Source organism: Macaca fascicularis, chromosome X, assembly GCF_037993035.2.
Source record: "Macaca fascicularis isolate 582-1 chromosome X, T2T-MFA8v1.1".
NCBI classification, from domain to species: Eukaryota; Metazoa; Chordata; class Mammalia; order Primates; family Cercopithecidae; genus Macaca; species Macaca fascicularis.
Window position 1 is genome coordinate 112,301,092 of NC_088395.1, and position 26,783 is coordinate 112,327,874.

The window sequence follows — 26,783 nt, forward strand, 5'->3', positions numbered from 1 at the left end:
ACATCACATTACCTGACTTCAAACTATACTACAAGAATATAGTAGCCAAAATAGCATGGTACTGGTACGAAAACAGACACATAGACCAATGGAACATAAGCAATGCCACCAATCAACAACCATCTGATCTTTGACAAAGTTGACAAAAACAAGCAATGAGGAAAGGACTCCCTATTAAATAAGTGGTGCTGGGATTACTGGGTAGCCATACACAGAAGATTGAAACTGGACTCCTTACACCATATACAAAGATCAACTCAAGATGAATTAAATACTTAAGTGTAAAACCAAAAACTATAAAAATCCTGAAAGATAACCTAGGAAATACCATTACGGACATAGAATCTGGCAAGTATTTCATGACAAAGATGCCAAAAGCAATTGCAACAAAAACAAAATTCGAAAAATTGGACTAATTCAACAAAGGAGCTTCTTCACAGCAAAAAATAAATAAATAAAAATAAAAACTATCAACAGAGTAAACAGACAACATACAGAATGGGAGAAAATATTTGCAAACTATGTATCTGACAAAAGACTAATATCCAGAATCCATAAGGAACTTAAAAAAAATAAAAAAAAAACCTCCATAAAAAAGTGGGCAAAGAACATGAACACTTTTCAAAAGAAGACATACATGCAGCCAAACAAACATATGTAAAAATGCTCAACATCACTAATTGTTAGAGAAATGATCATCAAAACCACAACAAGATACCATCTCACACCAGTTAGAATGGCCACTATTAAAAAGTCAAAAAATAGCAGATGTTGGTGAGGTCGCAGAGAAAGGAGAGTGCTTCTACACTGCTGGTGGGAATGTAAATTAGTTCAGTCATTGTGGAAAGCAGTTTGGCGATTTCTCAAACAACTTAAAAGAGAATTATCATTCAACTCAGCAATCTCATTATTGGGTATATACCCAAGGGAATATAAATTGTTCTACCATAAAGATGCATGCATGGGTATGTTCACCACAGCAATATTCACAAGAGCAATGACATGGAATCAACTTAAATGCCCATCAGCAGTAGACTGGATAAAGAAAATGTGATACACATACACCATGGAATAGTACACAGCAATAAAAAGGAATGAGATCATGTTCTTTGAAGCAACATGGATGGAGCTGGAAGCCATTATCCTAAGGGAACTAACACAGGAACAGAAAACCAAATACCACATGTTCTCACTTATAAGTGGGAGCTAAATGTTGAGTACATTTGAAGACAAAGAAGGAAACAACAGACACCGGGGCCTACTTGAAAGTCTTGGAGGGTCGCAGGAGGGTACTATGCTATTACCTAGGTAATAAAATAATCTGTACACCAAACCCCTGTGACAGGCAATTTATAAAACAAACCTGCACATGTACCCCTGAACCTAAAATTAAAATTAAAAACAATATATTTGCTAGAAAATTATGACTGCTCCGTTGAGTGATTTGTAGTCATAAACACCATTTTGATCTTTAATTCTAAAAAACACAAGTCACCTAGGTTTTTCAGGAGCTGATAATTAAGACACCTCATATATATTAATAGATGAACCAAGGATCATTTTTCAAATCCTCTCTCCAGATTCTTTCTGCAGCCTGTGAAGAGCTGTTTTTGGAAACTGCATTAGAAGAAGGAAAGGCTTGGTCGGGAAGAACAGGATCAGCTTTCCACCCTGTGCCTGGCAGAGGCTATGGCTGCCCTCCATGTGAGGCTTCAAATTAAACTGAAGTTGTGGTGCCTATGCAGCTTCTGGAACTACAGGGGGTTCTTCCACAGCAGGTTACACAGAGCTAAAATAATTTAGTGTGGTGTTATTTACCAACATCAGGGAGAAAAACAGAGAACAAAAGTCAATATAAACCATGAAAGTAGTAAATGTCCAATTTTGTCTTGGTTAGGTACATGTTGGGAGAGAAAACAAAAAGAGAAACTACAACTTCAGTCAGGAAAAATAAAAACAATTTATAGAAAAACTAACCATAAGATGTATTCTCCCATATGCAGTTAAGAAAATTCTTATACTCGTCTGGTTCTATGATGGTACATAAATGTAAAGGACTTGAGATTTTAGTACAAGAGACTCAGATTTTAGAAATTCCATTCCACCAACCCAACTTTAAGCCCTTCCTGCTCTCAAATGGGAAGAAGAAGAGGTTAAGTCAAGCCAATCTTAAATGTCAGTAAATGTAAATACAAATATTTTTGGAGTAGCTAAAATACAATCTACCTTCAGATAATGAAATGTTTGTGTTTAGTAACATACATTTGCATGTGCATAGTACTATTTACTTTTCAAATCACTTTAACCCATTTTACCCTTACAACAAAGTTAAAGTATGTATGGCAGTTATTTTACCAGTTTCAAGATGAGTTAAATTAAGGCACCATTGAGTTAATGATTTTGTAAAGACCAAGCCTGAGCTTGTAATTGGGAGTCCTGTACTTAGAGCCCAGTTTTGTCTGAGCAGTCATGTTTCCAATTTTATGCTGAGTGCCAGTAAGTCATAGAGATATTCCCTGCATTTATAACCAGGTGTCCAAAAAGAAGTCGAGAATTACTTCTGCTTCTCCAATTTTCCATCTAAAATATTTCATGATTGAAACATATACGTATTTAAGAACCTACTCCAGAACTAAACTGTAGGGTTGTCACCATGTGGACTCATAATTCGCTCCTTCTTTGGCCAAAGGCAAGAGAAAGAAGAGAAAAGTTGACAGGGTGCCCACTTTCATCTCACCCAGAAGGTAGCTGGTCGTTGTTGAGAATATAACTCTCCAAAGAAACAGGAGACGCACTCTTCAGGAAATAACCCTAGCAATTCAGCCCCTCTGCAAGGAACATCTGTTCCTGGCCATACAAGGTCCTTTGCAGCTTTAAAAAAAAGCAAGGCTAAGAGAAAATGTTACAGAGGGCTTCTCCTGTGAGGGCAGAAAGCAAAGGGACAGATGGGGAGCAGTGTCTGGAGAGATCAGGGTCATGGGCGTGTTAGCATTATTGGGGGATTAGGGCTCAGAGCACATTACTGCATTGGACAAAAGCCAGGAGAAAAGCAGAGAGTAGGCTTATCACTAATGTATGGAGATAGAAGGCCACTAAAAATTTTCAGTTTACTTCTCATAAGGCAACCACATTCAAGGCCCCCTTCTTTACATCTTTACCTCACTACTATCAAAACTCTAACCTCTACCACAAAGTCTATACTTCTAAAATTTTTTTCCCTTCATGCCATGATGCAAAAATCCAATTAGTTTTCATGATCTTAGTTTAGAGCATGGAACCTAGTGTTTCCTCCTTTTCACCATACAAGCCATGTTGACTTTATTTATCAAAGCCTAGTGGCATGTTAATATTTCTTTTTGCCAAGTGAATTATTCACTTCTTTTCTTTTCCATCTTATCTTCATGTCAAGAGCCACTTTTTGTGTTTTCTTGTTGAAGGTCCCACCCACATATACACCCAGTCAGGATTCTCCACACCCATCATCAGAGACCTGTGTGAGCTGTGTGACCATCTGTAGTCTTTGCATGGCTGCTTTCTGCCCAAATCAAGCTAATTCAGCCAAGAATACTTTCTTTATTTCAGGCTTCTCAAAGAGCATCTTGGAGAAAAAGAAGTTGAGTTGGCACTCATCTTTGACTCAGTTGTGGAAGCTGACCTGGCGAATTATACCTGCCATGTTGAAAACCGAAATGGACGGAAACATGCCAGTGTTCTGCTGCGTAAAAAGGGTATTTATTTTTATAACTATAACTATGGTTTGCTTAGCTATCAACAATTATTGAAGTTAGAGATATTTCTTGGCTTTATTTTATCATGTAGTGTAAACTTCTATTAACCATTTTGTCTTTTTAAGGAAAGATATTTCTCTTGCTGTGATATTAACATAAAATGCCTATGATCTTCAATATCATTAGGAAGTGGATAAATGAAATGAAGTATTGTTATATGTTAAATCCAGTGATATAAAGTGTACCTTAGTTATTAGTGTTACATAAAATTTGATATATATTTGACATTCAATATTTTCTCCATATTTTGCCTTCTTATATCTTATATTGCTTAAATGAAATGCAAGAGATTGTTTTTTGGATGAGAAACACAGTTGCTTTTTTATTCCCTGATTAAAAAATAAAAAATTAATAATCCCATATAATATTCTTATAATTATCATAGAAATTATAAACTATATTTTATGATATGACCTGGTATTAAGAGGTCTTTATCAGGTGCATATATTTCTAAATATTTTGGCATTTATGGAGATCTCTTTCTCAAGTTGGTTCCAGACAGGGTGGAAATTGTATATAATGAACAAAGAAAAGAAACTCTAAATTTACATATAAAGGAGATAAAAACAGATATACAAACAACAAGCAATCTCAGCAGCTAGAGTAGCTTCTGAACTGGCTCTTACCTTGCTATGACTTTTGGTTGCTGCAAAAGGCTAAATACTTTCTGTATATGTACATCTGGCAAAGGCTTTGCAAATGTAGCAGAACAAATGTTCTCAATCAGTGTCCTTGTTGCCTAGGTTTTAGAGCAATAATAGAACAGATTCAATCAGCAAGGTCACTTAGTTGTACTTCCTGGCCAGGATGGAATTTATATTTTCCAGCCAGCCCTAATACTTGACAATGACCAGCAGCTCTTGAAGAAGCAGAGAGGAATCATTATTCTGAAAATAATGCATTTATATCTCTAGCACCACTTCGTACTCCATTAGACTTGATTCTGTCTTAAAATAAAGGTGTATTTAAGTGTAAAGGAGTCTAATAGAGAAAGTAAAGTCAGAAGATCCAGATTCAGGAGATCCTGGTTCAGTAGGACTGACTTGTCTTATTAGACTCCCTAAACCTTAGTTTTCTTATCTTTGAAATAGGATTAATAGTATCTACCTTGCAGAGTCACTTTGAGGTTCAAATAATAATGATATAATGAGTATGAAATATGCCATAACCAGTCTTTATTATTATACTGAACTTGGATAATTTATCCTAGGTAACCACTTAGGAACCACATGAAGGGCAGGTATTGATCATGCCCAAACACCTTGTGGCAAGGATCACTTTGTTTCTGTTCATCTTAGTCTTATTTCGGGCTTAGAGATCCTCCAATCAGAGCCTGCTGTTATACCTCTGTATCCTCAGAAATATCAACCTGAGCAGTGTCTAGCTAGTAATAAGCACTTAGAACCCATTCTGGTCAAATAAGTGGTTAATTTTTTCTTTTATTATTGAACACTTAGCTACAGCCAGCACTATGATAGATGCTGGGGAATAGAATGCTGAATAAGATAGACCTACCTAGGTCTTCTTGGAGCTTATACCTTTTGGAGGAGTGAGAATGCAAAGAAAGACCAACTTTAAACATTTTTCAAAATTCCGCAAAAGATATATAGTATTATAATTAAAAACCTGCTATGAGGAAAAATAATGGGGGGTGTCTTATCAATCGGCCTGTGTGGACAGAAATAACCTCATTTGAGTTTTAAAATAAATCCATTTGTCTTTAATGAGTAAAGCAACACAGGGCAGCACCTAAAAGTTTCTAAGAATTTGACACTACAAACTAAGACACACTATAATACTCTGCTACCTCACATGGCTTCTACAAGGAAACTGGTCTAAATCATGATAACTGACAATGTTAATTCTCATCTTCCAAATATTTAAATATTGGAGTTCCCCAGGGTTCAGGTCCCCTCTTCTCACTCATTCAGTAGGTGATTTCATTCTATCTCCATCTCATGGTTTTGCTTACCACTTATATGCTAACAACTCCCAAATTTATGTCTAGCCTGGACTTCCCACCTGTATACTCAATTGCCTACTAAACAACTCTTCTTACAGATCTAGTAGGCGTATCAAATTTAGCTTGTCCCAAACAGGATTCCTAATTTCTCCTGCCTACGAACCTGATCCTCCAGTCTCCTTCTCCATCTCCATCACCATTGTTCTAGTTGCTCATGCCAAAATCCTTGGAGTCATTCTTCACTTTTTCTTTTCTCTACTCACATCCTATATCTACTCCACCAGCAAATCCCATGGCTCAACTTTCAAAGCCTATCCAGACTCTGAACACTTTTCTCACCTTCACTACCCACATCCTCTTCTGAGCCACCAGCACCAATTACCCGGATCATGGTAACAGCCTAACTGGTCTCCCTGCTTCCATCCTTTTCCTCTCACAGTCTATTCTTATCACAACAGTCAGAAGGATCATTTAAATATGTAAGCAAGGTCATGTTATCCCCCTGATCAGAACCCTCCATTTACAGTTCTTTCCCTGTTCCACCAAGAATGAAATCCCAAATCTTTACCATGTCCTATAAGGCACTACACAATCTGTTCTTACGTCTGATCTCATTTTCTACCACAATTTTCCTCATACATTATACACACTAGCCTCCTTTCTGTTTCTCATGTTCACCAAACACAGTCCTGCATCAGGTCCTTTGCACTTGCTATTTCATCTGTCTATAACACTCTTGCCTCCAGCTGTCTCCATGACTCCCTCCTTCCCGTCATACAGATTTCTACTTAAATGTTATCTTCTTGATAGGTATTTTCTGGCCATCCTATATAAAATGATATTACCTTTCATTTTATTTTTCTTCTAACCTGTCTCCACTTCTTTTTGTTTTGTCTATTACTATTGGATATTATATTGCATATTTGTTTGCTTCCTGTTTTCTTCCCCCCACTAAAATATAGAATACTTGAGAACAGGAACTTTTCTTGCCTTATTTACTGCTGTATCTCCAGTGCATAAAACATAGTAAGTGCTCAAAACTATTTCTTGAATGAAAATTCTCCTCATGGAGGACAAGCACAATCAGGTGAGCAATAAATAACAGGGATTGATAAAAAGAAGATTTGATCTGTGATTTTGTCATGACTAATATCTGCCCTGGATTACCTAAATGCGTTTTTTTCTTTTCAAGTATTATTTACTTTCCAGGGATTGCAAACTCAAAGACCTCAGGTCCCAGGAAAATACTGAATTTTTTTAAGAAGAGGGCTGGATACTAGACAAAATCAAAACATAGACCAGAGAAAACATGCCTTGCTTTAAAAGGGCAACAACTACTTTGTTCTATAAGATTACTGCTGTTTTTGCTGGAATGTATGCCCAGGGATATGAGAGCTTCGAAGTTTTCAAGTGAAGCTGAAAGACTGGATACGAAGTCTTTTAATTTTAAAATATTAGTATTCATTTTTGAAACATTGTGTGATCCAACAAAACCAATTTTTTGGCCCATAGTATACCAGTTTGTACTCTCTGTTCTAGGTAGCAGTTAAATGATTTCACTGTGCTTTACAAAAGTATGCAGTTAATCTTCCCTCACTTGGTCTCCTTAGGAGCTTCTGACGATATAGTGGAAGCCCAAGAAAGAGCAAAAATCCTTATGGACCTGTCGTATTTTTTTTAAGTCAGAACAAGCTCTAGCTAGTTTTGAGAAACTTAAGATATTTTCTTTAGAGTTGGACCTTTTAAGCTTTATCACATCATAGCCTGGCCTCATTGGCAGTAGTATTCCCACTTGGAATACTAGTATGGATTGTTTTATGGAACAATAACTTCTTGATAAGCTGTAAGTCAAATATTTAATATGCCTTAAGTGATCATTATGGAGAAGAAACATGATGAATCCTTTCATTAAGTGAAAAGGGTTTTTGTAAAATGAAAACTCACATCTAACATATCCAATTAACAGGATCAAGTTTTGTAACCTATCCCTCTTCTTACCTATTTATCTTCTGTCTGCACCTACCACTTCCTTATTCTCAGATGAACAATTTGCAGTACGTGCAACTAGCATTTCAGTAAGAAGTTCATCCTAAATTTTTTATTTGGTGAGCCAAGAGTCTGAACTTAGGTTCCAGAAATTCTGATAATTATTTCTGCTTCCCTGTACATACCTCCTTTCTCATAAAACAGAGGCATATCATTGAATCTGTCTCTCTTCATTCTCAGTGCTGCTGCTTCACTCTGTCCCACCATATCTGAATAGAAAACTTTCTGAGCCTGCTCTGGATCACACCTTAGACTGGGTAATTTTTAAACATTATAAATTTAGTGCTCACAATCCTAGAGGCTGGGATGTCCAAGATCAAGGCACCAGCAGATTCATGTCTGGTAGGGGCCTATTACTCATTTCTGTCTGAGGTATCAGAATGGCCTTTGCCATTCATATTTCTACTAACATTCTGATCACGACCATTTAGGCAATCTCTAAGATGACTGAGGAATTCTCTGTAGCTCTCTTCTTCTTCCAAGCCCTCACCAGAATTGCCCTTAAGGCTCTTTTCATGGCAATATACCTCAAATCTCTTCTACTCTCTATCCATTACCCAGTTCCAAAGTTGGTTCCACAACTTTAGGTATTTGTTACAGCAGCACCCCACTTCTCAGTACCAATTTCTGTCCTAGTCCATTTGGGCTGCTATAACAGGATACCTTAGACTAGATAGTATATAAACAATGGAAATGGATTGTTCACAGTTCTGGAGGCTAGGAAGACCAAGATCGAGGTACCAACAGATTTGGTATCTGGTAAGGACCCATTTCGCATAGACGACACTTTCTTTGTGTCTTCACATGGCAGTAGCAGCAAAAAGGTTTCCTCAGGCATCTCATATACCAGGCCCCGTTTATGAAAGTTCTACCCTCATGACCTAATCACTTCTCACATGCTTCCCTCGTTTTTTATTTTTTATTTTTTTAGAAACAGGGCAGGGTCTCACTCTGTTGTCCAGGCTGGAATGCAATGACTCAGTCATAGTGCACTGCTGCCTCAAACTCCTGAGCCCAAATAATTCTCCCACCGCAGTCTCCAGAGTAGCTGGGGCTACAGACACACCACCATGCCCAACTAATTGTTTAAATTTTTTGTAGAGACAGGGCTTCACTTTGTTGACCTGGTTGGTCACAAACTCCTGGCTTCAAGCGACCCTCCTGCCCTGGTCTCCCCAAGTGCTGGGATTACAGGCTTGAGCCACTGTGCCTGGCCAGGCCTCCCTCTTATATAATCACCTTGGGGGTTAGGTTACAACATATGCATTTTGAACAAACATTCAGACCATGACAGAAGCCCTCAGGTGGGATCTCCTAAACTGCTTCCCATCTTGTGAATCAGAGCAGCAAGCTTAAACATTCCCTGCATTCTCTCTCTCCAGTCCCTTGGCTTCAGTTGCTATTTGTCCCGTTCTATAATATCTGATCTTTGTGTTCACAGTGAAGAAATAGGTGGGTTCAAACTAAGAAGGTAAAAAGAACTACCCATGTACTTTGGGTACCTAGAAAAAGTTACAGGCCCATAAATATTTGCTGTTCTTGCTACAGCTCTCTTTGTGAAGCATATACAAGACACAGCCCAACTAAAATGACTTTCAGTTTCTCAGTGAGTAAGTGTCCCTTGAAGTATAGATCCTGCTGAGATTGAAAATTGCAATTGAAAATAGAAGACAAAAGAAAATCCAGGTGGCATTTGGGTGATGGCAACTGTGCCCTCTGATTATAGGATAGATGTTTCCCTTTTGATGTGACTGCCTGGGCTGAATCAAAGAATGCTGGTTGGGTCTCTGGGCCTAGGTCCACATTTTTCAACTTAAACAGCCATCATTACATAATATCTTTCAAAGATATTTTTTATAAAACGGACCCCAAAATAACAAAAGTACTTTTTTCACCATGGTTTTCTTCCATAAATTTACTGCTGAAAAAAATGTCTGCTACTTGAGAGCACAAATTGTTCCTGCTGCTGAAGTTTTCCATCTACCTAATAGCAACTCTGCTCTGTAAATAACATAGAAATTGCTGGAAAATTTCCCATTCCACGACTTTTAAAACATTTGAAAGCTCTTCTGACCTCAGAGAGAGACAGACAGAAAGATCAAAAAATTTATAGCGTAAAGTGAACATCTTAAAACAGGAAAAACCTTTTGAATCAAGTCAATTAATGCCCCAAGATGAAAGAGAAGTCAGTTTTCAGAGTAACAAAGTAAATCGTATTGGTTTCTCTATTTAAAATTGGCTTTTAATAATGTATGATTGATGGTGTATATAAGACGGTCAGAAAACAAGTAAAAACTGTGATTTGCAGCCCACAGAGATCTCTTAAGAAAGCCTGTTTTGTCCCCAACATGGGCAGAGGCAGAGGAATGTAGAGGTTCCTGGACAGCCACGTTTTATATAGAGGGCAGGAAGCATTGCTAATTATGTCGTGAATTTTTTTTTTAAACCCGGAATTTTGTGGCTTATTTTTTTAAAAAGACCACCTCTTGCATCAGGCATGACAGACACAGATTCCAACTTCCTACCCCTATTCATTGTGTGTGCCCTCACAATATTCCTTGTTGGCATATTTTGTCCTTCACAGCAGCCCCACTCTCTTCCTTTTTCTATCCTTCCCCCTCTCTCCATACTCAAAAAGAGTGACATTTATTTGTGTTTCTTACATTTCCATTCTATGACTCTCCTGATTGGCTGTTCTGTGTGTGTGTGTGTGTGTGTGTAATGTATTTTTAAATATATATTTTTATATTTTATATTTTATTTATATATTTATATATTATATATATATATATTTCTTTTTTATAAAATATAAACTACTAAATGGATCTTAATTGTTATATTGAGCCTGGCTAATTTCTCTTAAGCAATAATCCTGTATAGAGATAAGGGACATTCCTAGAGAAAGGTTGACAGTCTGGCTTTGAAGAATGACAGCCTGTCAATGGTCAGCAATTTGATTTTGACAGTGCCCCATAATTGATCCATCCAGGAAGACTGACTGATGCCAACTAAACTCACAAGGAATTGATGTATAAACTAGATTGTCTCTCTCTTTTCTAGTTTCCAGTTACATGGCAAGCTGAATTAGTAATAAAATAGTCACTTGGTAATTATGTAATTACATTAAAGGAAGGTTAGTTTATCTTGTAGGCAATTTTATCTAATTATCATGAGACCAATAATGTCCCTGTGGAAAATATGTCTCTAGTCTGATGTCTCTCAGATTCAGTATTTTTCCCCTGGACATTGCTGAATTCACATTCTAAATTCTCCTCCGACTTCCCCTTTCTCTAAATTTCATGATACCATACCCTCTTTTGATGATACACTCTTTAGATTTATTAATATCACTGATTTACTACAGGTTAAGTCACTGTTCCCTGAACCTGGGAGACATTATGTCTTCTTCCATTATATTTTGATTTCATTGTTCCAATGCTCAAGAGTTCTAGGGATGCCCCACTGGAGCAGCCTAAGTCTGCTATCAGGTAGGCTGGTGTTGGCTGAAGAGGCCAAGTGATTAGCCTGGATTTCTCATTATGTTTTAGTTCCATTGGGCATATTATATCACATATATATTACAGTAATTTATTCAAATAAGTAGGGGAAATGGATAAGCTAATTTTACCTGCTTACCTTATATTGGATTATGTTCTACTGGGGTTAAATGAAACAGTTAAATCCTGCAAACTCATTAGATTTTATTTGATTCTGAAAGTAATTTTATGATGATGTTCTCCTGCAAAAGAATAGGACCTGTGGCCTGAGAAGTACTAGATGGTAATCTTGCTAAACCAATATGATAATTTAACAGAAATAAGAAAATATTGGCCTTGGACCCAGAATAAAGTAGCTTTAATAGTTCCCTGAAATACATTTAAAGCAAAAGCATATATATGACATCTCAGATGCATTCAAAACAAACTGGGAGCAACTATTCCTTTTCAGATAGACTTACCACTTTTAATAGTAAATTAATCAAATTTTAAAGAGTTTATTTTAGAAAACTTTGATTCATACAAATGTATCAAGAGCAAAGCTACTGCATTAAGCAAGAATTTTCTGGACAGGAAAACAGAATGGTAGTACATCTTATATACTAGAAATATGGGAAGATCCCAAGTGTTGCTGATTTAATTACCTTTTCCTGTTTATTCTGTTCGCTCCAGATTTAATCTACAAAATTGAGCTTGCAGGGGGCCTGGGAGCAATCTTCCTCCTCCTTGTACTGCTGGTGGTCATTTATAAATGCTACAACATTGAATTAATGCTCTTCTACAGGCAGCACTTTGGCGCTGATGAAACTAATGATGGTAAGCTGTCTCCTATTGTTCGAATTCCATTAAATGGCATGCATTTGTGATTATGTAAGAGACCTTCCCTATTTTTAGGAAGTACAAGCTGAAATATTTAGGGGTAAAGGGCTATGGCAAGTTACTTACCTTTAAATAGTTTAGAAACCTTACCAGGAAAAAGAGAAAAGAGGAGAATATATTAACAATAGGTAAATCTGAGTAAATGCTATGTATGTTTTTTGAAATAGTTTTATTTTTATAATATTCCTATACGTTTGACTTTATTTCCAATAAAAAGTTTAACAATAAGACATTAGTTGCTCAGGAGATAAAACAATTGCTGTCAAATCCCTCCCACTTAGTAAGAAGCAAATTAAGAATCAATTCCAATTTTTTTCAGAAAATGCAAATTTAAGTACAGATCAATTTAGCCATTGCTGCCATCTACAAAACAAGCAATCATGCAAGAAACAGATTGAAAGCTATGGAGACAATCCTTTTAAAGCTCAAAGTACATGTACCTACATATTTTGAATGCTTATAGCACCATTCTCAAAGGTGACCTGAAAGAATAAAAATTCAGAGTATAGCTCATAATTTTCTTGTATTTGCTGTTTATGAATTTTGAAAATCTTATGAGAGAAATATCAATAAAGCAGTATACTGAGCCTTGTTTCTTTGAACATTTAAAATGATTTAATTTTTTTCAAGAGTACAAACTGCCATGTTTCCAATCAAAATCAATAAGAAATCATGGCACGTAGCTTCTTATACATAAAGTTCTCATCCCAAAACTGCTGTAAGCCTTGGGATGAGTTTTAATTGACTTTCATATTTTCATAGTAAATTACAGAAATTCTTCTTTCTTTTATTTTTCTTTTACCTTTTTTTTTTTTTTTTTTTTTTTTTTTTTTTTTTTGAGACAGAGTCACTGTCACCCAGGCTGAAGTGCAGTGGTGCAATCCTGGCTCACTGCAGTCTCAAACTCCTGTACTCAAGCAATCCTCCTGCCTCATGGTGGTGCATAGTGGTGCATGCCTGTGGTACCGGATAACCATGGGGGCCGAGTCAAGAGAATCGCTTGAACCCAGGAGCTCAAGGTCGCAGTGAGCTATGATCTCATCACTGCACTCCGGCCTGGATGACAGAGTAAGACCCTGTCTCTAAAAAAAAAAAGAATAAAATAAATAAAAATATGAAAGGGAGGCTTCTGTGATTAATATGTTTTGAGTCCTGATAATATGCAATTTGTTAATCTCTGAGATTATACAATTTATTATGTTAATCTACAATAATTAATTACCTTCATCACTGATACCCAATAACCTAGACTAACTGCTCAGTTGTAGTACATATTTGTAAGATTAATTTTATGCTGATATGATAGAATTTTTCAGGAATTAAATATTCCACTTTGCCTCTTTATCTGCAATGTGGTTCATGTGTTCAAAGGTGTCCAGTAATATAGAACATTTTGATTACCTAATTGTATGTATTGATTCCAAATTCAGTGTTGGGGGGAAAATGCAATATGGGGAGAGGGCACTTCAAGTGTTTTCGTTAGGAATGATGGTTAAAATATTTTATATTTCTGCATAGAACCTTGGACCTTAAGTATATAACCTCTATATTAGCTTCAGTGGAATACTAAAAAGTCAATATGTATATGGTGAAAATGAATAAATTTTTACAGTTACAGAATGCCAAATGTCAGCCAGATAATCTATCACATTTTTCATTTCACCATTTAAATATTTTGACATATCATAGACACAACTTAATTTTAACCATATGCTTTTTCTTCATGCTCTCTCTTTGACAATATCTATAATGGTATTTCCTAAAAGTTCTTATAAAAATGCCTGATTTTGTATAAAATAAAATCCATCCAACAAACTTTAATTTCTTAGCCATGTTTAAAATTTAATTCATTTTAATTCAACCCACCAATGATTGCTTCATTTATTTAACCTTTCAATTTTTCAGTCATTAAATATTTAAGTGTCTACTAAGTGGCAGGGACTATGCATGATGCATTTACTTATATTCTGCATCTGGATCAACACTACAGTCACACACACACACACATATACTATAGTAGGTAGTAGGTATATAATAATCAACAAGATTACACAGTCTTTGCTCTGTAGAAACTAGGAGTTTAGCACTCTGCTTAGCACAGCTGCAGAACAACTGAGTTATAAACATGGATGGCTTCTTGATAGGGAGCAGGATTCAAATTAGATTTTAAAACAGAAAAGGACAGCTGTGACAATAGGAAAATTCTTCTACAAAACATTTGGTTCTCTTCCTTATAACTTCTCTCTTTATTAGGAACAGCATACCTATGGTAACCACTGTGCCAGCCCTCTTCCTTACACTGTTCTGTCTGCATTATGCTCTATTTTCTGGTTCCTCAGATAAGCTTAGTCAGCATGATTTAGCACAGAGGAAGGCTCATTAGCCTTGCCTAGAAAAGTGGTGCTGCTGAACAGCCTTTTGGTTTAGAAACAATTTTCAGGCCTTGCTGTTAACCTTATTTGCATCATGTTGTTGATTTTGGTTTATCTATCTTGCTCCTCTTTGTGAGCAACAGCTGCAGCTATTCATGAGGTTTTCTTGGCTGTCTACATAAGGTTGAGTGCATTATTTAAACTGTAGCATCTGTGTCACTGCTGGCTCACTAGTTGGTATTCTAAAGCGTCTGGGACATCTGACATGGTGACTTTGAGAGCTTTCTTCCTGCTCTGGCCAGCCACCATAAGCTCTTCACCTTTAGTTCATCTTAAAGGGACATGAATGAAACCAGGAGCATTCATTTTTTCAATGAATGGTGTGCTTCTAGAATGCGAGGTAAAATTTATAATCCCGATGTGTTGGGTGTTAACACGTACCAAAGACATCCATGCTCTTTGCCACAACTTAGGAAATGTAAGTATAGAAGTACTTTCTAGGGGTAAGTGTTTGTAGCATTGAACTGCAATATCAGAATATAGGTGGAACCAGTAAGGACAGAATCAAGAATATGTGAATTTAGCATGTTTGGAAGACAAATAATCATAGTCAGTACAAGCAATAGGAGAGGAGTCTAGAAGGTCTGGTCAGATGAGTAAAGAAGTCAAGTAGCCATTGCAGATGCTCAACAAATAATTGTTGAATGAATTAATAAGTGGTTGAATTTAGGGAGGTTTGTGAAATAGGAAAGTTATCAAAGTCAGAGAGAGTAACAGGGTCTGGTCTGACATTATGGAGTTTGAGGCAGCAACACTATCAAGAACAATGAAATATATTCTGCTCATATGAACGGAGCTATTTGTCCTTTGGCCTGTTTTATTCTTCCAGCTGTGTGTCATCGGCAGCTCTGAGTCCCAGGTGAGTAATTATAGCTGGAGAAAGTCAGGGGCCTGCAGGTGTATCCTGCATGTGATTGGAACAAGGGCAGAGGTGCTAGGATTACCAGGAGGTTCTTACATTAGCATTGCTTATGAACATTCTCACTTCCAAGCAGAATTTTATGCACGACAGTGGAATGCGCCCAACTTGTAAGCGAAATGATCTCTTCAACTACCCAGGGCAGTCCTTCATGTACATCTGCTTCCAGGCAATCAAGTAATCCAACCAAGGTTTATGGAAGCCTTTTGCAGCCAGAAAAGATGCTAAAGAGTATTAACTCTTTCTCTTTCTTTCAGGCACCATCTTAATATAAATAACCAGAATTTCTTTCATTTGGGAGTGGTGAAGGCTAAAATCTTACTAAAATTAGAACAACATAATCCTACTTCAGAGATAGGGAGGTCTCATCTACTCCTAAAAGAGGGTATCTACAGCTCATCATATGTCTATAGTTTATTCCTCCTTCAGCATGTAGAATGAAGTCATGGTGTGGGTTATGGTGGAAATAAATGAGTGGCTGCTTCATTTTATAAATTACATTTTGGTCAGGTTTTAGGTATGTTCTAATTAGGCATGTTTTAATAGAAAATATTGATGTGTTTGAGAAACAAATCCCGAAATTCTTACCAGTCTTTTGCAGTTATTATTTGTAAGTAACTGGGTTTACTAATAGTTCCACATGAATCTGTGTTCACTATTTTAACTTAAAAACTTTTTTTAATAAGGAAATTTTGAAAATCTCACTATAACTTTTTCAGTGTGGATGTGGCCCATCTAAAACCTTCAGAAACTAATACCTCAAGTAGCTATGCTCATTAACATTTTGCAGGAAAAAAACTGTATGCATACATGCACATTTTCTCTCTGGAGAGACTGGCTCTGAGCCAATACAGCAAAAGAGGAAAAAATACACTTGCAAAGCACAGTTAACTCCCTGACTAAATGTGTGGAGGAAAAATCTAATTTGGCAATACTGGAAGGATGTATATTTTGAAACAAAGGCTTCTTTTGGAAGCTTGTGTCATATTAGTTGGCCATGAACTGAACAAGAATAACAGGCAATGCACTTGTATAAAACCCAGCTGCTGTCTCTAATATTTGGTAATGAACTGCTTTTTGTATATGAAGATGACGACACTAACCAACTGGAACTATGGCATGTGCTGTGAACAGTGTCTCCAGGAGCGAGGCTGGATTATTTCAATTTTCCACACTCTAGGGCCCAGCCCCTGTTGGATCTTTTGCACATATTTGTGCAAACAAGGTATAGTCTGTGCCCAAGTAACAGAGCCAAGCCAACTGGAAAATAAAGGGGTTAAATCCATGACTTTGGTCTACTTAGTCCTGCATTCAAACACACTGAGCTAATCATTCATACATCATTGAGTATTACAAATGCGTATAGTCACTGAAAGTCACAAATAATAATTCTCTCTTTTATTCTGTTCAGACTATAGGTGGCCCATTGCATAGGTTTCAATTCATATCATATGACTGGGTTATTTTGAAAGGGATTAGATTTCCTATAACATGGCATGTGACTTATTTTTTTCCAATTATTAAAGACAGTCACTAATTATTGTGCTATCCCTGCCTCTTAGTACTCAAAGAGAACCTGCTAATAGTTACAACCCTTTTGTTGTTCTTTATGTTTAAGACAACAAGGAATATGATGCCTATCTCTCTTACACAAAAGTGGACCAAGATACTTTAGACTGTGACAATCCTGAGGAAGAGCAGTTTGCTCTTGAAGTACTGCCAGATGTCCTGGAAAAACACTATGGATATAAACTCTTCATCCCAGAAAGAGACCTGATTCCAAGTGGAAGTAAGTACTTTCAAATTTTGTATTTAAAATGTTCTGTTTCTTTTAGGATGTTATGTGAAGGCTTCAAACATCAGAGCCAAGTATTTAGACAGTTGTTTCTCATAGTAGAGTTTCTTAAATCCAAATCTTTCCCATATGCCTGTGTTCTGAATTTCTAGCATCTGAATATTTTTAAAGGCATTCTCACTAATATTTTGAGTATGATTTCTAAATTGTGCCATAATGGTCATTTTTATTATATTGCCTTAGTATCCTGAAAAGCATTATGATCTTTAAAAAAATATCTGTAAAAGTTAGTTAAAGCCTTTTCAATATGTTTCAGTTCCAAAGCTAGTCTTCTGTCACTGTGTTTCTACTTATACCTACAATTATTGTCACTAATGGCTTTGAATCTATGCCTTTCAACCTTGTTATTCATTACGCCTTGTCACTTATTTCCAGATTTATGGAAAAATCCACTTAAAAAGGTATATTAGGCCATTGGGTACAGCACTCTCACTGTGTATTTAAATTATTTTCAAGACACTTGTATGCTAGGCTTGAATGCCATTTTAAGTTGTACTACATATTGAAAGCTATATTGAGGCTTTCAGAATAAATTCAGTTTCAAGTCAAAATATGTACTTTTCTCCCTTTAATGTCCAGAGTGCATACACATACACAGTAAAGTGTAAGGAAAACACAGAGAAATCTAAAACATTGTCCCTGTTTTTGAAGAGCTTAAAATGCCATTGAGGAAAATATAAGTGCTAGAACTTATTTGCATATAAGTACTGATATCCTTGAGAAGGGAAGATTGAACTGGTAACTACAAATCATAACATGTTAATTTCAACATGTGATAATAACAAAATAAAAAACTTATATTCCAGTACTTGACAGTGTATAAAATAATTTCACATACATTACTTCATTTCATTTTTACAGTAACCCTGTGTTGTGAGAGAGTAGGTACTTATGTCCTTATGCTGAGGAAGCAAAACCCCCAAATCGTCCAAGATAAACAGTTGGCAAATGGTAGAGGTGGCAGTGGAACCTAGATTTATTTGACTTTGGTTCTCACTCTGCTAGATCATGCTGCTCCTCAATAATATTTATTCAGATTACCAGCAGGCTACCTTGGTCACTAAGCTGACAGAAGACAAATGGAAACAAATGGGTTTTGATTGTTCATCTCTTTTCTTAGGGTTCATTTATGTCTGTATATGTTGATGTGTGCACATTAGTATGCACATTTAGACATGCATAGAAAGGAACAAAGAAGGCAATATTTACTGGTTTATTTTTTCCTACTCCACAAATGTAAGAAAGAATTCCCCAAGCTTCTTATCATGGTCCTTCATTCTTTTCTTTCTGCAGTTTTCCCCATACTACCCTATATTTATTGTTTCTCCAAGGAACAGCCTGATACCCCATTTTTATGACTTGAAATACTATTCTACTTTTGTTGTTTCTCCAAGGAACATCCTGATACCTCAGAGTTATTTTTTATTCTTCTGTGTCTTTCTCCCAAATCCAGTGTCCCTTGCATTTTTTTCATTCTCACTTTTCCATCTTAGTGTAGGCCCTAATTATCTAACTCCTTCAATGTTAATTATCCCTTTACCTTCCTTATCTTTCCTCCCATCCATTCAGCCCCACTAATATCATGTACATCTCCTTGATCATGTCACTTCCGCGTTCAACAAATGAATCATTCACTATTTACTACAGGATAAAATTTATAACCCTTAGCTAAACACTTCTACAATCTTTTGCCAACCCAAATTTATCTCCTAAATTTATCTCCTACCACTTCCTCTACTCATACTTTCCACTCTAGCCAAACTGTGCCTTTGATATACATTGTATGTCCTTGTAATGCATTTGTTAATGTTAGTCCTCTATGAATTTGGAAATCCTACTTATCCTTCTCCATATCACTGCCTCTGTGAAAGGTTCATAATAATCTCTCCAGCCCTAGAATTTATGGTGTATAATCACTTATTCGACAGTACATTTGTTCTCCTGTGACATTTTGCATTTTAAAATAATTTTATTAGCTTTTCATCTATTTATGTCTTTTCTAGCCAGCAAGATTATAAACTCCATGAGGGCAAGGACTATATCTCATTTATTTTTGTATCCTTATAGTCATCTAGCAGAAGACTTGAGCTCATTAGGTGCTTCATAGATGTTTACTGATTTTGTTTGAAAAAATGTCATCAGGATGGGCAGAGATTTTATAGTCCACAGAAAATTATTTTAATGTTTTAAAATCAGACTGAGTAGGGGCTTGGATCTTAGGTTCTAAATGGTGCACAGGAAGACTCCTTTTACAAGTAAACCATTTGGGACAACTATGCAGTTTTTAGATGCAACCACTGGAGGGTGTTTGATTTTAATCCTTCCTTCCTGAACGAGGAAATTCATGTTCTCTGAATTCCGATTTGCGAGTGTAACCTACAGAGGCTCTTAAAAAGGCCCTTTGACAATTTTTCTTTTCCATCAACATTTTAGAGTTAGCTGAGCAGTCACCATGTCAGGATTAACGAGTTTTTCCTTAGCATTTTTAGCACGCATTCAGGAAGTCAATGAAGTATATGAATAATATACTTGATTTACACATGAATGACAGAGTAGAACATTTTGACTTGGTGTATATGTGTTATTAAAGAAGCTTCTGTGGTCTGTATTTTCAACCATTGGTACAGATTTAACGCTTATACTATATAAATATAGACACATTCCTGTGGGGGGCGGGGAGGGAGGGAAACCTAGTTACAGTATTATAAGCTGTGTTTGTCCCTCACATCTCATTTAAAACATGTTGACCTAAGACTACTCCTTCCTCTGAAAACTAGCAATGAGGCCTTTGAGGACTATGAAAGCAGACTTCATAAAATCGTTCTTGATCCACAACAATAATTTTCTATGAATCAAATTAATGACATCTATGACATAAACCCATTCGTATTTAATGTCTTCACTTTTGATATATCTTCAGTCTTTTTGTACTACTCTCACGGTATTCCAACTCAACTTCATCAACACATAAACCTTTCCAATGTACACAGTTTCAAAAGTACATGAAAATCTCTCTCTCTCTCACATACACACACACACACACACACACACACACACACACACACAACCAAGAATTCTCAGAAATCTTGGTTTCAAAGATGTCACTTTCCAAGGTGAGTTGGAGGTGTCTGAACCACCCATGCCCTACCAGGGATATGTTGTCCTTTGGCCATTATGAACCGGCAGAGATGGGGAGATTTGATGCAAATATTTTTCCTAAATGCTGAAACTGAGTGTTCCAATCTGGACATTATTTTCCTGGCAGTGACTACCTTTCCATTCTTGAGCCTGTGGCCAGGATCTTCCTTATGTTTTCTCAGGTTGGGTGCCTAAATATGGCAAGAATTCTTACTTTCCAGTAAAAGTTTGGTCTGTCTTTTCCCAGACTAGAAACATCTGTCCCTGAGAATAGTGAAAGCAACTTTGTTGCCAACAGGCATCTGAATGTCAGAAGTGACAGGCAACCAGAAGAAAGCCAGATAGAAAACACCCTATTCAAACTGCCTAGAGACACAAACTTGAGAAGTAGAGATTTTTCTCACCCATGCAGCTGCTGGGTTTTGTGGTATAAACTACTCTACACAGAGCACATTGTGTTCATGGGGCCTAGAGGATCCTTGAGGAATGAACAGATGTGCTCTGAAGCTGACATGTGACCAACAGAACTCAGCTGTGCAATTGAGATCCTGAGATTGGGAACATTTTTGGATGAGTACCGTTTAGGCTCTTGGGCCTATCTTATCTCAGTGTTTCTGTAGAGATGAAATAAAAACCAAAAATGTAAAAAGTTATTGAATCAGGCTGAGGGCCACTGGTCAGATGGAGAAAATAGCATTCTAAAACTAACAGTAGAAACAAACCAATCCTGTACTCTGTGTTTCCCTTTAAAAGTAAGAAGGTAAGGTGCTGAAAGGTGCATATGCAATATTTATTAACAATTATAAATTAAACCAGCTTTGGATGAAGCTTTAGAAAAAGCTTCAGATGTCTAAGTGGACTTTGAAGAGGAAAAAAAAAAATCCATGGAAGGCTGTTACCTCAATTTTCCTTTCTATTTATAGAAGGACTATGAGGATCCCTATGTGAGTTGTTCATGCATGATTGCATTCAAGAAATACACTAGAAAACTAAAAATATTATCATGCTTATGGTTTATCGGCCACATCTACTAAGATTATATTTATGAATTTAGCCTCACATGTCAAATTATCTTTTCATTTGTCTTTATGCTCAATTTTCCACGAAGGAATCCTAAGACTTTCAGTAATTTAAGGGAAAAAGTATAATGTCTGATTACATTCTTGCATTTGGTAGACCTTCCTCACTAATCTAATCTTCAATTCTTTAATGCTTAGTACTAGCCATGTGATTGTGCTGACAATGAAATGACAAATGATTGGAGAATACATCTGGTGTCAGATGATCCCTAGTCACTTCTGAAGTGAGGCATGCAAAAAAAAAAATTTTGTACATGGATCTGTAAGTATTCATTGCCACTAGTTCCTCTGATAGCCGAACAGATTGGACACCATTTAATTAAGTTGTCCTTGGGGAGTAATAAAATCATTTTCCAGACAATCTGATGTCTGTGACCTAAAACGTTTGAGGCAGGGGTGACATGAACAACCATGGAAATTTAACATATTGTGTGAACTTTACTCACATGGAATAAAATTGTACGTGTCCACCATCCCTTTCATGTTAGAGTCAAGAGAGAAAAAAATTGTACTTCAATATGTCCAGCAGTGTACTGAGGTCAACAGAATAATGTTTCTCATCAAAGTCTGAGGTAGAGGTTAGAGTTGATTATGTAGAATTTCATTCAGAAAATCTGCTGTTTGGGTGGCACAATGAAAAGGCATCTCAAAAAAAAAATAGTATAAAACCAGGATAAGATTGTCTTAAGTACTGAAGGAAACACAGAAAAGACTGTAAGTAGTAAGTGGCTTTGTTCCATATTCATTAAGGCTGCACCAGTGAGAATTAGTTACACTACAAGCTTTTAGGGTTTCAGAAGGGAGAAAGAAAGAGGTGAAGGGTATTTTGCAGGTTCGCTTTCTTTGCTGCTCTCCACTTTCTGTTTCTTTCAATCGTCTCTAAATGTGTCCCATTCCCTACCTCTACTCTCTGTGAAGAGGTGAAGAGAGAAGATAAAAAAGACAGAAATGTGGACAGCATTCAGAGTGGATTCTTCACACTGCCATGCTTCCCCACTCACCCACAGGTGAAATGTGAAAGTAAAGGGTTCATTACTAGAAATATAACCTCCAAACCCAGAACTGTAAATACATACAATTCCCAGTAGTCATAAGGTCTCAGCAAATTCATGTTAGCTGCTGAGTCAATGACTAATCAAAATTAATTAAGACCCTCATACTATAAAGAACAAAACTCCCTCCTAAGAAATTTAGTTCAGCTAACTGTAAATTATCAAGCCAAGAATTTGGAAGGGAAGAGGGCGGGAAAGGTTTTTGTAGGACAAGTAATATCACACGTATTTAGAAAGGCTCCCAGCCAGGCACGGTGGCTCATGCCTGTAATCCCAGCACTTTGGGAGGCTGAGGCGGGCAGATTGCCTGAGGTCAGGAGCTCGAGACCAGCCAGGGCAATGTGGCGAAACTCCGTCTCTTCTAAAAATGCAAAAACTAACTGGGCATGGTGGCAGGTGCCTGTAATCCCAGCTACTTGGGATGCTGAGGTAGGAGAATTGCTTGAACCCAGGAGACAAAGGTTGCAATGAGCCAAGATCAGGCCACTGCACTCCAGCTTGGGCAACAGAGTGAGACTCTGTCTCAAAAAATAAAAATAAAAATAAGAAAGGCTTATCAAAAAAAAAAAAAATAAGAAAGGCTTCCTATACACACACACACACACACACATGCACACACACAGAGACACATGGCTAAATTAACATTATATAACCTCAATCTCCACGGCAAACAATAGATACAGAATCTTACATCTGTCAGAGACAGAATCAAGACCTAAAATCTTTAGCAACATCAGCCAAGATAGACTCAACGTGTATAACTATGCCAATAGGTTAATTTTTAGCATCATTATATAAAACTCAGATAGTATTTTTAGTGAGACTACATTATAAAGTAACCCACTGTAAGCCTCTAGTTATAGCAAATGTGAGATGTTTTCCCCAACTATGTAGTGATGAATAATATATTTTTCTTTGATATATAGGAAACATATGTAGGCTTGATTTTAGATCTTGATATATTAACCTATAGGTTTTATAAATATTGCTGATAGCTATAAATTAGCTAATGTTCACCAAAAATTAGTGGAGTATTATCTCTTCTGATGCATCTTGTCTCAGCCTAATGATGTATCTTTTTAACTAATAGCTGCTGTGCATAGCTGTGAATTTAAGCGTATCAAATTACTATTTTGTGAATCTGGAAAGTAAGAACTTATGCTTTTGTTTACAGGCTAAGTATTTTTATTTTAACTTCTTAAAAAATATATCCTATATGCTGCTGATAATGACCTTGACATTAATGGAGGTGTCAACACAAAAATAATTTATAAGAAGCTAATTGATTAGTTTGAGAAATCAGATGGTTAGTAGGCAATAGTAAGACCACATAAAAATTCATGAATATAGAGTTTTTTCTCCCATGTCCTTTTTGTCTACATCTGCAGTAGAGTGGCCTGAGAATTAAGAAAGTACTGAGTTCTTTTGGAAAAGTGTATGTCTCCCATTAGAAGCAATTTCTTTTGGGGCTGCCATTCTTTCTGCTTCTATTTCCTCCTTCAGTTTGCCTTTTTCCTTTGTTAATGAATGGCATAATTTGCTTTTAAGTCACTTTTCTAGATCTAATTCTACTTCTCCTCTAAATGCACTAGAATTTTGTTTTATACAATGGCCCTTGAAAGAGATTTTAAAATTGAATTTGCTTTGTTCTTAATAAGGCTTTAGATAGCAACTTTCTTTGCTTTTTGCAAATACTGGTGCTACTGGAATGATATTTTTTCATCTCTCTAATAAGTACATATCCCAAGAAGTCTAGTGGCAAGGCATTTTATTCCAGAATATTTTCCTAACTCTCTGTCAACTCCCAGCAGAGACAAAAGGAATAGTTTTCTTTCATTTGTACTGACAATGTGAAAAAATGAATTTATATCAATTTAAGCACCCTATCAAAACTATGTTCAAGGAGACTTTTTTCTTTCTCTAATTGTTGAAGATTATAAATAGGTTAAATGTACTTGGCTTTGTTTCATGTCTGATAATCTGCTGTGGTTTCGCAGACTTGTCTAGAGAAACAGAAGGCTATGAGACACAGCCCCTTTTGGTCTTTTCTGTCATCAGTAGTTACATCAAACCACAACTTGCAAAGAAATGAATTAGTGACCTTTTATTTAAGGGATATCTCATATTTTTATGCGGAAAAAGTCTTTTAAGGGATTCCTGCTACTCAGTTGCTAAATTTGCCAGAACAAGTCAGGGCAAGATTTAGTGAGTATTCATATGTGCTGTGGATTTAGGGATTTTTTTTTTTTTTTTTTTGGAAAACATTGCTTTATTATCTCTTCGTGGTAACACACTTTTAAAAACGTTTTTTGAAGATTTCTAAAATGTCTTCCCAAAAACCCACAACCCTATGAGGGCAAACCCCACTGCCTGTCAGGGACTACTACTAACTATGGACTGGCACTGTCTTAAGTTGATACCTGTTTCTGCTTATATTATTTGGAACTTTTCCAAACCCAACCGCCCTCCTTGATCTTTAATTCAGGGGTTGCAAAACTTCTTTGTAAAGATCCAGATAGTAAATATTTTAGGTTTTGTAGATTACATATGGTCTCTGTTGCATCATATTCTTCTTATTCTTCTCTTTTACAACTCTTTAAAATATATCTATATCTCTCTCTCTCTCTCTATATATATATATATATAAATATATAAATATAAATATATATATATATATATATATAAAATTCTTAGCTCACAAGCTATGCAAAAACAGGACATGGGCCTAATGTATCAGTCTGCAGATCACAGTCATTGGATGCAGACATACAACCCCGAGGTGAAGGGGAAACTGGGGCACTTGCTTCATAGAAGCCAGCAACAATTCCCTGGCTAAAGATTAGCAAGTAAAAACTATGAACTCTACCTATTTGGTCTCTTCCTCATTTACTTTTATTTTCCTTGATGGCTAGGTTCTTATCTTTTCCCAAAGACAACAAAAGAAAACTTAAGAAGAGAAGGAAGAAGGAGGCAGAGGGAGGTAGGAGAGAGAGGAAGAATGGGATAGGTAAAAAGAAAGAGCAAGAAAGAAAACAAAGAGGGAAGTAAAAAGAAAAGAGGATAAAAGGGCAGAAAAAGAAAGGGATAAAGACAGAGGTAGAAAGAGGGGAATGGGGAGAAAAAGAAAGAAAAACAGAAAGCAAGCCAGAATATGGAAGCTAGGGCACAGTCTCTCCTTCTTTTCCTTAGAGCCAGTCAGCCCTTAGAGGCACCTCCCCAGCTGCTTTCAAACACTGAGGTTGCTGCCCAGCCACTGATCATCATCCCAAGAAGTGAAATGTGGGCTTCACATCTGAAAACTTCCACTTGGTTTTTCACCAAGTGAAATGGAACAGGAGATTCAGGGCCCAAGCAAATGGCTTATGTTTTCTTTGGGACACTAGGGCTGTGTCTGCCCAGGGAAAATTTTGATGTACTGACTGACTGACTCTAGTGCATATGATTAATGTATATATAGGGCAAACCAGGATAATTCAGACCTTTTTTCTTCTACAGGAGGTTTTCAGCCGGAATTATCTGGATGGTTGCCTCAACTCTCCACTAGGCTTTGCCAGAATAAGCACAGCCAGTGGAGTATGCAGGAGACAGGGACCACTCCCTCTCTCCAAGGTTCCCTTTAACTCCCACACCCTGTGCAGCTGAGTATAGTGGGACCTGTACTGACAGGCATTCCTTCTGGGGGCAAATGTAAATTCTGTCTGATAAGTCTCTAAGAAGCCCCAAGAACCCTAAATATTGCATACTGCTTAACTGTCAGATGGCAAAATATAATAGATGGATGAAAGGGGAGAACCATACTAATGGAGGGAAAATGTCACCCTGTTCCTTTCCTCATCCCAAAAAGAAGCTAGCAAAGCCAAAGCCCATGACACCCCAATCAAATGAATTAGTACATGTGCGTACAGTTTCTCTTATAAGTTTAGATACCTGGATTGTAATTTCTTTTCTTTGAGTTGATAGACTCATGTATAGATATAGCTTTAGTTTCTAAAAGCATAGTTTAAAAGTGCATTTAAGGCTGAGAACAGAGGATTGCTTAAGGCCAGGAGTTTGAGACCAGCCTGAGCAACACAGTGAGACCCCACCTCTATAAAAAACAATAGCAATAAATTAACAAAGCGTAGGGGCTGGCACC

At 36.7% G+C, this 26,783-nt stretch overlaps 1 protein-coding gene across 2 annotated transcripts in view; it reads left to right on the forward strand.

Annotated features, from left to right (window-relative positions):
* Positions 1-26,783, forward strand: part of IL1RAPL2 (interleukin 1 receptor accessory protein like 2) — a 1,296,718-nt gene that overhangs the window by 1,264,821 nt on the left and 5,114 nt on the right. For both annotated transcript variants that reach the window (XM_015443984.3, XM_074029484.1), the window contains exons 8-10: positions 3,583-3,728; positions 11,967-12,110; positions 17,143-17,313. In XM_015443984.3, the coding sequence (XP_015299470.2) occupies positions 3,583-3,728; positions 11,967-12,110; positions 17,143-17,313 (461 nt within the window). The remainder of the gene's footprint in view (positions 1-3,582; positions 3,729-11,966; positions 12,111-17,142; positions 17,314-26,783) is intronic.